The sequence below is a fragment of the Delphinapterus leucas genome, chromosome 1 (genome assembly GCF_059928025.1).
Source record: "Delphinapterus leucas isolate spDelLeu-1000000601 "Yukka" chromosome 1, BTC_Dleu_Yukka2, whole genome shotgun sequence".
Classification (NCBI taxonomy): Eukaryota; Metazoa; Chordata; class Mammalia; order Artiodactyla; family Monodontidae; genus Delphinapterus; species Delphinapterus leucas.
This window is the reverse complement of record NC_143129.1, coordinates 106661213-106672046: the sequence shown is the minus strand read 5'-3', so window position 1 is coordinate 106672046 and position 10834 is coordinate 106661213. Positions and strand designations below refer to the sequence as shown.

Here is a 10834-nt window from a genome sequence, read left to right as displayed (position 1 = left end):
TCCTCATCTTTCTTCTTGACTTGGGCTAGAGACTAAGGTCACCCTACCCCATGTCCTCTTGATCTGCTCCCTCTCACTCCTCAAGCTATTACATCCACTCTACTGAAACTGGCTGGCCATTGTTACTACTGACCTTATAGTTGCAAAACACAGTAGCTATTCTTTAGATCTTTTATTTTGTAACATTTCACATGATTGATTGTATTCTTAGTTTCAAAATATCTTTTGCATTGGATTTCAGGGTACTGTTTTCTTCTAATTCACCTACTTATTACTGATTAATCTCTTTCCTTTTGTTTCTTCCTTTGACTGCTTTTCAATATCAGTGTATTTAGCAATTTATTAATTACAAAGGGAGAAAGAGTAACTTCAGTGGAGAATCCTAGCAGATCCAACTCAATCAAGTAATCAAAGTAAACATCATTAATGAGACAAATCAAAATTGTGTTCTACCTGATAAGATGCACTGAGAAGAACACAGCATCACTTCTGCGATATTCCTGTCAAAGATGCATAACCTGCTTCATGAAAAACAACAGAAAAAACCAAATGGAGGGACATTTGCTAAATAACTGGCTTGTGATCGTCACAAATGTTGAGGTCATAAGTGTGAAAGAAAGACTGAATAGCTTTTCCAGACTGAAGGAGATAGGTGAGACATGAAAGCTAAATGCCATGTATGATTCTGAACTGTATCTTTCTGATCTAAAGGACATTATTGGGACAATTGGTGGAACTTGAAGGGGTTTCTGAGGATTAGAGAGTAGTAATGTATTAATGTTAATGTCCTGATTATGGTTATGTGAGAGAACATGTTGGTAGGAAACATGTATAAAAGTTTTCTGGGGTGAAAGAGCATCAGGTCAGCAACTTACTCTAAAATCATTCAAAGAAAAGGTTCTTTGTATTTGCAATTCTTCTGTAAGTTTCAGGGTTTCCTTTCTCCAAAATGGAAAATAATTATATAAAAAATATAATCTGTGCTTTGGATCAGGACATCTAGGTCTGAAAAGAGAGTAGAAGAGATTGGTGTATAGTGTGGGGCATGTAGATAGGGCAAGGCTGCTTAAATGGGTTGGAATCTTGGACAGATTCCAAGTCCTTGAGTTGTAATAATTACACACTGAGAAAAATGTAGAAAGAATCTTAGTGACTCTATATCCAACCATTGAGAATCAACTTAAACTCAAAGAGAAAGAAAAAGAAATAAATCAGTACAAAGCATGATCACATGAAAATGTGAGAAGTGAGACTACTTCTCACTGGCAATGACTAGAAATGGACATCTCTATCTCTGTCTCCTCTCTGTCTCTATCCCTATCTGTCTGTGTCTATCTCTATCTTCCCTCTCTCCAACTTTTTCTTGTTTTCTAAAATCTGATGTTAAAAAATTTTTTTGAGGGAGAGATCAAGATGGTGGAGTAGAGGGATATGGAGCTCACCTCCTCGCACAAATATATCAAAAATACATCTACATGTAGAACAGTTCTCACAGAATATGTACTGAAAGCTTGCAGAAGATCTCATACAACCAAAGTTGCAAGAAAGTTCTCTGTGAGACCAGCACATCTGGCCCTGGCCATGTTGGCACACTTCCCAGCCTGAGATATGTGCCTGCTGGTGTGTGTAGCAACTAAGTGCTGAAACTTGGGCTTCAGTGGACAGGCCTAGGGAGAGGACTCAGTTTGGTTGCATGGAGACAGTCCGAAGGGCCTGGATTGTGGCCCAGGCTGTAACTGGAACTGCATGCAGGACTGAGTGTGGGTCCTCCATAGGATCCCCATTGTCAACATGAGAAGGGAGGGGTGTGGGTCCACCATAGCCGCATCATCAGTGTGCTCACAGCGGGGCGTGGATCTGGCTGCCGCAGGTCTTGCGAACCTTGTGGATGCACATGCAGAGGTGGGTTGAAATCTGAGCTGATTACCAGTGCTCCCACAGTGGGTGTGGGGGCATAGGTGTGGCAGGTCTTCATGTCTGTAGCTTTATGAGGGTGCGTGCTTGCCTGAGGAATGCCTGAGCTGATTATTGGTGCTCCCATAGCAGAGGCGGGTCCAGGCACAAGCAGCAGCAAACTTTGTAGGCGTACACACCAGGTGGCAGACGACATCACAGAGTCACATGTCCCAGTGGACAGCTCCTGGGGAAGAACATGCAGTTGCTTCTTTCCCAGCAGGAGAGCTCCAGTCCCGGCTACCTCATACCACAGCTTAGAACCAGATCTGGTGGATTCTACTCCAACAGTTGGGGAGCAGACTCTGCCCCTGACAGGGCTGTGACAACCACGGAGCAAAGGGGAGGCCCCGCCCAACATCTAGTGCAGGCTGTGGTCACCACAACACCAATCACACCCCCTATCAAGGGGATAACAGCCAGCACACCCTGAGGAAAGATGTGGCAGGCATCCATGCCAAAAACAGTCCTCGCACCAAAAATATTGGACTCATGCAGGCTACACAGGGACACTGCCATATAAAAACAGCCCTTTAAGACCACAGTATATAACTCTTTCTCCTAAATTCATAGAGTCAAAGAAATATAAGTAAAATGAAAAAAGCAGAATAACTACTCCCAATTAAAAGAACAAGAGAAGTCCTGTGAAGAACAAACAATGAAGCAGACCTCTCCAGTCTACAAGACCCCAAGTTTAAAAAGGAGGTAATAAAAATGCTGAAGGAATCAAGAAAGACTATTGATAGAAATGCAGATTACTGTAACAAGGAACTAGAAACAATAAAGAGAAGCCAGTCAAAATTCAACAACTTAACTGCTGAGATGAAAATCAAGCTAAAGACCATAAATATCAAACTGAATAATGCAGAGGAACAAATAAATGATCTGGAAGATAGAATAATGGAAATCACCCAATCAGAACAGCAGACAGAAAGACAAATTGAAAAAAGAAACAAAACTCAAAGCAACATACAAGATCTATGGGATAGTATAAAGTGTGCCAATCTACACATAATGGAATCCCAGAAGGAGAAGAAAGAGAAATGGGGATCAAAAATGTATTTGAAGAAATTATGGCTGAAAACTTCCCAAACCTAAAGAAGGAAACAGATATTTAGGTATAGGAAGCATAGAGGGTCCCAAACAAGATGAACCTAAACAGACCTACTCCAAGACATATCATAATTAAAATGGCAAAATTTGAAGATAAAGAGAAGATTCTAAAGGCAGCAAGAGAAAAACAATGAGTCAGTTACGAGGGTATCTCCTTTAGGCTATCAGTTGATTTCTTTACAGAAACTTTGCAGGCCGGAAGGGAGTGGCAAGATATATTCAAAGTTCTGAAAGGGAAAAACCTGCAACCTAGAATACTCTACCCAGCAAGATTATCATTTAGAATAGAAGGAGAGATAAAGAATGTCTCAGACAAGTAAAAACTATAAGAATACAGCAATGCTAGACCTACCCTAAAAGAAATATTGAAAGGTCTTCTCTAAATAGAAAAGAAGCAAGAATCTATAGGAAAGGGAAAGTTACAATAGGAAAGGCAAATATATAAAAGGATTGAAGATCACTTAAATAAGTCAGTACACAGATTAAAAAATAATCAAAAAATTCTGTGAAAGTGATTATAACTACAATAAACAGCAAAAGGATAAACATGAAGATGTAAAATAGGACATCAAAATCACAAAACATGGCCCAGCGTGTGAGTGGGGTGGCCCTCACCCGTAGGCACCCGGAGGAGGCCGGAGGACAGAGTCCTTGGGAGCGGCACTGAAGCCAGAACGGCTGCGGATCTCTGGCCTGGGTCAGTGATGAGCCCTGGGGACCCGGCCGGGTCCGGCCCGGTGCTCCCATCAGCATCCAACGTGCACCTCCCTGGGAATGACAACCAACCAGGTCCCTGTCTCTGGTTTTGGGATGTACCCGGCAGGTTTTCTATCAGATGATCCATTGTAATAATCCTGGAGTTAAGAAGTCTCTATTCCTTTGCTTGGAACCAGAAGACTTTTTCCCTTGCATATAGAGTAGGAGTAATGTTGGTTAGAAACTGGCTGGTGTTTAAAACTGAAGATTGTCATGACTGTTTAACTGAAGCTCCATGCTGAAGTAAGATTAATTGTCTTGGAAATACTAAATTGGGGTAACCTAAATCTGTTTCTGGAGCCATGAAAATTTTGTTGGTTTTTGACTTTGACAATATAATCATAGATGATAATAGTGACACCTGGATTGTACAGTGTGCTCCAGAGAAAGAGCTTCCTATTGAACTACAAGATTCTTATGAAAAAGGATTGTGGACAGAATTTATGGGCAGAGTCTTCAAGTATTTGGGAGATGAAGGTGTAAGAGAAGATGAAATGAAAAGAGCAATGATATCAATGCCTTTCACTCCAGGGGTGGTGGAACTTTTAAACTTTATAAGAAAGTACAAGGATAAATTTGACTGGATCATTATTTCAGATTCAAATTCAGGCTTCATAGATTGGGTTTTAGAAGCTACCAATTTTCATGACGTGTTTGATAAAGTCTTTACAAATCCAGCAGCTTTTTATAGCAATGGTCATCTCACTGTGGAAAATTATCATGCTCATTCTTGCACTAGGTGCCCCAAAAGTCGTTGCAAAAATGTAGTTTTGGTAGAATTTGTAGGTAAACAGTTACAATGAGGAGTGAATTATACACGAATTGTTTATATAGGTGATGGCAGAAATGATGTCTGCCCAGTAACCTTCTTAAAGAAGAATGATGTTGCCCAGCCACAGAAAGGATATACTTTACAGAAAACTCTTTCTAGGATGTCTCAAAATCTTGAGCCTATGGAGTCTTCTGTTGTATCTTGGTCTTCAGGTGTTGAAATAATTTCTCATTTACAATTTCTAATAAAGGAGTAATGTACCAGCAATTAAAAAAAAAATCACAAAATGTGGGGAAGAGGACTAAGAAATTGTAGATCTTTTAGAACGTGTTTGAGCTTATATGACTACCAGTGTAAAGGAAGTAGATATAGTTATGGGTTAACATACTTGAAAATCAGGGTAACCACAAATCAAAAACATACAACAGATTCATAAAACCAGAAAGAAAGGAACTCAAGCATAATACAAAAGAAAACCATCAAACCACAAAAGGAAAAAGAAAAAGAAGAAAGGAGCAAAGAAGAAATACAAAATCAACTGGAAAACAGATTTCAAAAGGCAATAAGGGGCTTCCCTGGTGGCACAGTGGTTGGGAATCCGCCTGCTGATGCAGGGGACATGGGTTTGTGCCCCGGTCCGGGAGGATCCCACATGCCGCAGAGCAGCTGGGTCCGTGAGCCATGGCCGCTGAGCCTGCACGTCTGTAGCCTGTGCTCCGCAACGGGAGAGGCCACAGTAGTGAGAGACCCGCGTACCGCAAAAAAAAAAAAAAAAAAAAAGACAATAAGTACATACTTGTAGATAATTACTTTAATGTCAGTGGACTAAATGCTGTGATCAAAAGAGTGGGAGATTGGATAATAAAACAAGAACCTACAATATGTTGCCTAAAGGAGACCCGCTTTAGGGTGAAAGACACTTATAGATTGAAAGTGAGGGGATGAAAAAAGATATTTCATGCAAATGGAAATGACAAGAAAGTGGGGGTAGCAATACTCATACTAGACAAAATAGACTTCAAAACAAAAGCCATAAAGAAAGATAAAGAAAGACACTGTATAATGATAAAAGGATCAATACAAGAAGAAGATATCGGGCTTCCCTGGTGGCGCAGTGGTTGAGAGCCTGCCCGCCGAAGCAGGGGACGTGGGTTTGTGACCCGGTCTGGGAAGATCCCACATGCCGTGGAGCAGCTGGGCCTGTGAGCCATGGCCGCTGAGCCTGCGTGTCTGGAGCCTGTGCTCTGCAATGGGAGAGGCCACAACAGTGAGAGGCCCATGTACCGCAAAAAAAAAAAAAGAAGATATCAACTTGTTAATATATGTACCCAATATAGGATCACCTAAATACATAAAGCAAATACTAACAGGCATAAAGGGAGAAATTGATGGGAATACAATAATAGTAGAAGAGTTTAACACCCCAGTGACATCAATGGACAGATCTTTCAGGCAGAAAATCAGTAAGGCAACAGAGATCCTAAATGACACAATACAACAGTTAGACAATTGATATCTACAGGACACTACATCCAAAAAAAACCCCCAAACCCAGAATACACGTTTTTTTTCAAGTGCACATGGAATATTCTCTAGGATAGACCACATACAAGGATACAAAACAAGCCTCAAAAAATCTAAGAGGATAGAAATCATTTCAAGCATCTTTTCTGACCACACGGCATGAAACTAGAAATCAACCACAGAAAGAGAAATGAGAAGAAATGATTTCATGAAGACTAAACAACATGCTATTAAAAACCAGTGGGTCAGTGATGAAATCAAAGAGGAAATTAAAAAATCCTCAAGACATAACGACAATGAAAGTACAACCATACAAAATCTATGGGATGCAGCAAAAGCAGTTCTAAGAGGGAAGTTCATAGCAATGCAGGCCTTCCTCAAAAAACAGGAAAAATCCCAAATAAACAGCCTAACTTACCACCAAAACAATAGGTATTAGCACAAAAATAGACATATGGATCAATAGAATAGAATAGAGAGCCCAGAAGTAAATCCACACACCTACTGTCAGTTAATCTTTAACAAACGAGGCAAGAATTTATAATGAAGAAAAGATGGTCTCTTCAGCAAGTGTTGTTGGGAAGGCTGGACAGCCACATGTAAATCAATGAAATTAGAACACACCCTCACACCACACACAAAAATAAACTCAAAATGGCTTAAAGACTTAAATATAAGACCTGACACCGTAAAATTCCTAGAAGAGAACATAGGCACGACATTCTCTGACATAAATTGTAGCAATATTTCTTAGATTAATCTCCCAAGGCAAAAGAAATGAAAGCAGAAATAAACAAATGGGACCTAATCAAACCTAGAAGTTTTTGCACAGCAAAGGAAACTGTAAACAAGATGAAAAGACAACCTATACACTGGGAGAAAATACTTGCAAGCGATGCGACTGACAAGGGCTTAATTTCTAAAATATACAAACAGCTCATACAGCTCAATATCAAAATAAAAACAAACAAACCCAATCAAAAAATGGGCAGAAAACCTAAATAGACATTTCTCCAAAGAAGACATACAGATGGCCAACAGACACATGAAAAGATGCTCCACATCGTTAATTATTAGAGAAATGCAAATCAAAAGTACAATGAGGTATCACCTCACACTGATCAGAATGGCCATAATTAGTCTACAAATAATAAATGCTATAGAGGGTGTGAAGAAAAGGGAACCCTCCTACACTTGGCGGGAATGTAAATTGGTGCAGCCATTATGGAGAACAGTATGGAGGTCCCTTAAAAAGCTAAAAATAGAGTTACCACATGAGCCACCAATCCCACTCCGGGGCGTATATCTGGAAAAGATGAAAACTCTAATTCAAAAAGATACATGCAGGGGCTTCCCTGGTGTCGCAGTGGTTGGGAATCTGCCTGCCAATGCAGGGGACACGGGTTCGAGCCCTGGTCTGGGAAGATCCCACATGACGCAGAGCAACTAGGCCCGTGAGCCACAACTACTGTGCCTGCGCATCTGGAGCCTGTGCTCCGCAACAAGAGAGGCTGCCATAGTGAGAGGCCCGTGCACCGCGATGAAGAGTGGCCCCCACTTGCCGCAACTGGAGAAAGCCCTCGCACAGAAACGAAGACCCAACACAGCCAAAAATAAATAAATTTATTTAAAAAAACAAAACAAAACAAGATACATGCACCCCAGTGTTCATAGCAGCGCTATTCACAATAGCCAAAACGTGGAAACAACCTAGGTGTCCATTGACAAATGGATAAAGAAGATGTGGTATGTATGTATGTATATATATATATATATATATATATATATATATATATAAAAAATGGAATATTATTCAGCCATAAAAGAAAGAAAGAATGAAATAATGTCACTTGCAGAAACATGGATGGACCTAGAGATTATCATGCTAAGTGAAGTCAAACAGAGAAAGACAAATATTATATGATATCCCTTATATGAGGAATATAAAAAAATAGTACAAATGAGTTTATTTACAAAGCAGAAACAAACTCACAGATATTGAAAACAAACATGGTTACTGAAAGGGAAGGGAGCAGGGGAGGGATAAATAAGGAGTCTGGGATTAACAGGTACATATTACCATATATAAAATAGATAAACAATAAAGATTTACTGTATAGCACAGGAGCTATATTCAGTATCTTGTAACAACCTGTGAAAAAGTATAAGAAAAGAATATATATATAAGTATATAACTGAATCACTTTGCTGTACACCTGAAACTAACATAATACTGTTAAATCAACTAAAACCACATTCTTTTTTTTTTTTTTTAGATGTTGGGAATAGGAGTTTATTAATTATTTATTTATTTTTGCTGTGTGGGGTCTTTGTTTCTGTGCGAGGGCTTTCTCCAGTTGTGGCGAGTGGGGGCCACTCTTCATCACGGTGCGCGGGCCCCTCACTATCGCGGCCTCTCTTGTTGTGGAGCACAGGCTCCAGACGCGCAGGCTCAGTAGTTGTGGCTCACGGGCCCAGTTGCTCCGTGGCATGTGGGATCCACCCAGACCAGGGCTCGAACCCGTGTGCCCTGCATTAGCAGGCAGACTCCCAACCACTGCGCCACCAGGGAAGCCCTAAAAACGGCATTCTTGAATTGGGGAGATCTGACTGATTATCTGAGTAAAATTTAGGGGTCTAAGTGGATACTCTTCTTTTTGGATTCTAGCAGGTCATGGGGTACTTAAACATGGTACCTAAGGGGGCTCAAATAGAGCCAGTCTCCTATTTGAGCCTTTCCAGGATAGCGAGTCTTTTAAAATGGTGTCTATCAGGGTTTGCTCCTGTTTTTGTCAGGCAAGCAGGACTTACTTTTGTCTTACAGAGGGTGGACCTGTAGTCTCTTTTCCTTATGAAGGGGAACTTTTTATTTAAAGAGAATGCAGCCTTCTTTTATCATATATGGCCTTAGGTCTCATTGGCTTATTTCTACTGAATGGATGTCTGCACACACACATTTGTATGTATCCAGCTATCATGTATCTATGTGTTTATTTACATTTCACAACTGACAAATGGCCATAGTAAAATAAAAAAAGAAAAAAAATGAAAAAGCAAGAGACAAAAACAAAACAACAAATTATTTGAAATCCCATCCAGAAAGAACCACTGTGTTACTTTGTTGTGTATACTTGGAGTTTCTTGTATACACTTTCTTGTGTATACTAAGTTTTCCTGGGCAAATATATACATACATATATACATATATATGTGTGTGTGTGTTACCAAAGTAAGATCATACCAAAATATTACTCTGTAATCTGGTTTTTTTCACTGAATAATATTTTGGGGTTATCCTCGCTCGACAGTAATTGTAGACCTACATCTTCTTTTTTAATGTCTGCCTAGTATTTTGTAGGGGAACAAAATTTGCCACCCCAAAATGTCTCTTTGGCATACTAATTGTCTTGAGCTGAAAACAATTCAAGACTCAAAAGACTCAGGAAGAAACTTTGACCTTCCCCCTAGCTGCTAAAGAGTGTAGATAGAAGACCTGTTCCAGAAGGGCGCCATCACCATAGATAACTATTGTGTGAACTAGATGTGTAGACAGGGAAGAACCTAGCAAAGTCTGTTTGTTAAAACTCCTGGGTCCCATAGTCTCTGCATGGCCCCTGCAAACATTTGCTTTTCCATCTCTATGTTAATTCCCTTCTTCCCCTTTGAACTTCCAAACAATAACTCCCAACTTCCTCTTTTGTCTTTAGCTGAAGATGGTATTTAAGGTGAGGCTTTCAGCCTTTTGGGTGAGTTACTGAGTTTTCCTGGGTCTCTCCCATGTATACATGTTATTAAACTTTTGTGTGATTTTCCACACTATTAAATGCTTATATTATTTTCAGTTATGCTATTATAATTATTAAGTTGTTAGATATCCTCATACAGGTATCTTGGTGCATTTGTTTAATTATTTTCTTTGGATAAATTCCTAGAAGTGTGATTTCTGAGTCAGTGGTTTTGGGATGCTTTTGACATACATTGCCAGACAGCACTCCAGAAACGTTGTACCAATTACTGCAATTTTTTTGCAGGTATAATTTATACATACTAAAGTGCACAAACCTGACGTGTATTGCTCAATTAATTTTTACAAATGTATGTACCTGTGTAACCACCATTCAGATCAAGATGTAGAACATATCCGTCACCCCGGAAAGCTCCCCCTTGAGGTAACCGCTATTCTGACTTTTGCTGCCATGGATTACCTTTGTTCTTGAACTTAATATAAATGGAATCATGTAATGCATACTTTCATGTGTTTGGCTTCTTTTGCTCAACATAATATTTTGGGGATTCATTCTTATTGTTGCCTATATCAGTATCCCTTTTTTAAAAATTTGAGAATAGTATTTATTTCATTGTATAAATGTGCCATAGTCATTTTTAATTCACTCCCCTGCTGATGGGTATTTGTGTTATTTCAAATTTGAGGCTACTGTGAATCAAGTTGCTGTGAACAGCATTCTACATGTCTTTTTGTGAATATATTCATTCATTTCCAATGGTTACATATTAAATAGTGGCTTTGCTGGGCCATAGGGTAGGCATATATTTTGCTTTATTAGATACTGCTAAATTGAGTATTAATTTGAGTGTAAATTGAGGCAATTTACCCTCTCCCAGCAATGTACTAAAAGTTCTAGTTCCTCAACACCTGAAAGTCCTTTTTCTAGCCTTCTCTAGCCATCTTGCTCTAGTTATGGTGGGAAACATTTA

General features: G+C 39.6%; 1 protein-coding gene across 1 annotated transcript; it reads left to right on the top strand.

Moving 5' to 3' along the window:
• Positions 1-360: 360 nt before the first annotated feature.
• LOC149750703 (pyridoxal phosphate phosphatase PHOSPHO2-like) lies at positions 361-7797 on the top strand. The gene is given in 1 exon segment (XM_089919167.1): positions 361-7797. A coding segment is annotated over 1 exon segment (726 nt). The 5' UTR covers positions 361-4124; the 3' UTR covers positions 4851-7797.
• Positions 7798-10834: the final 3037 nt, after the last annotated feature.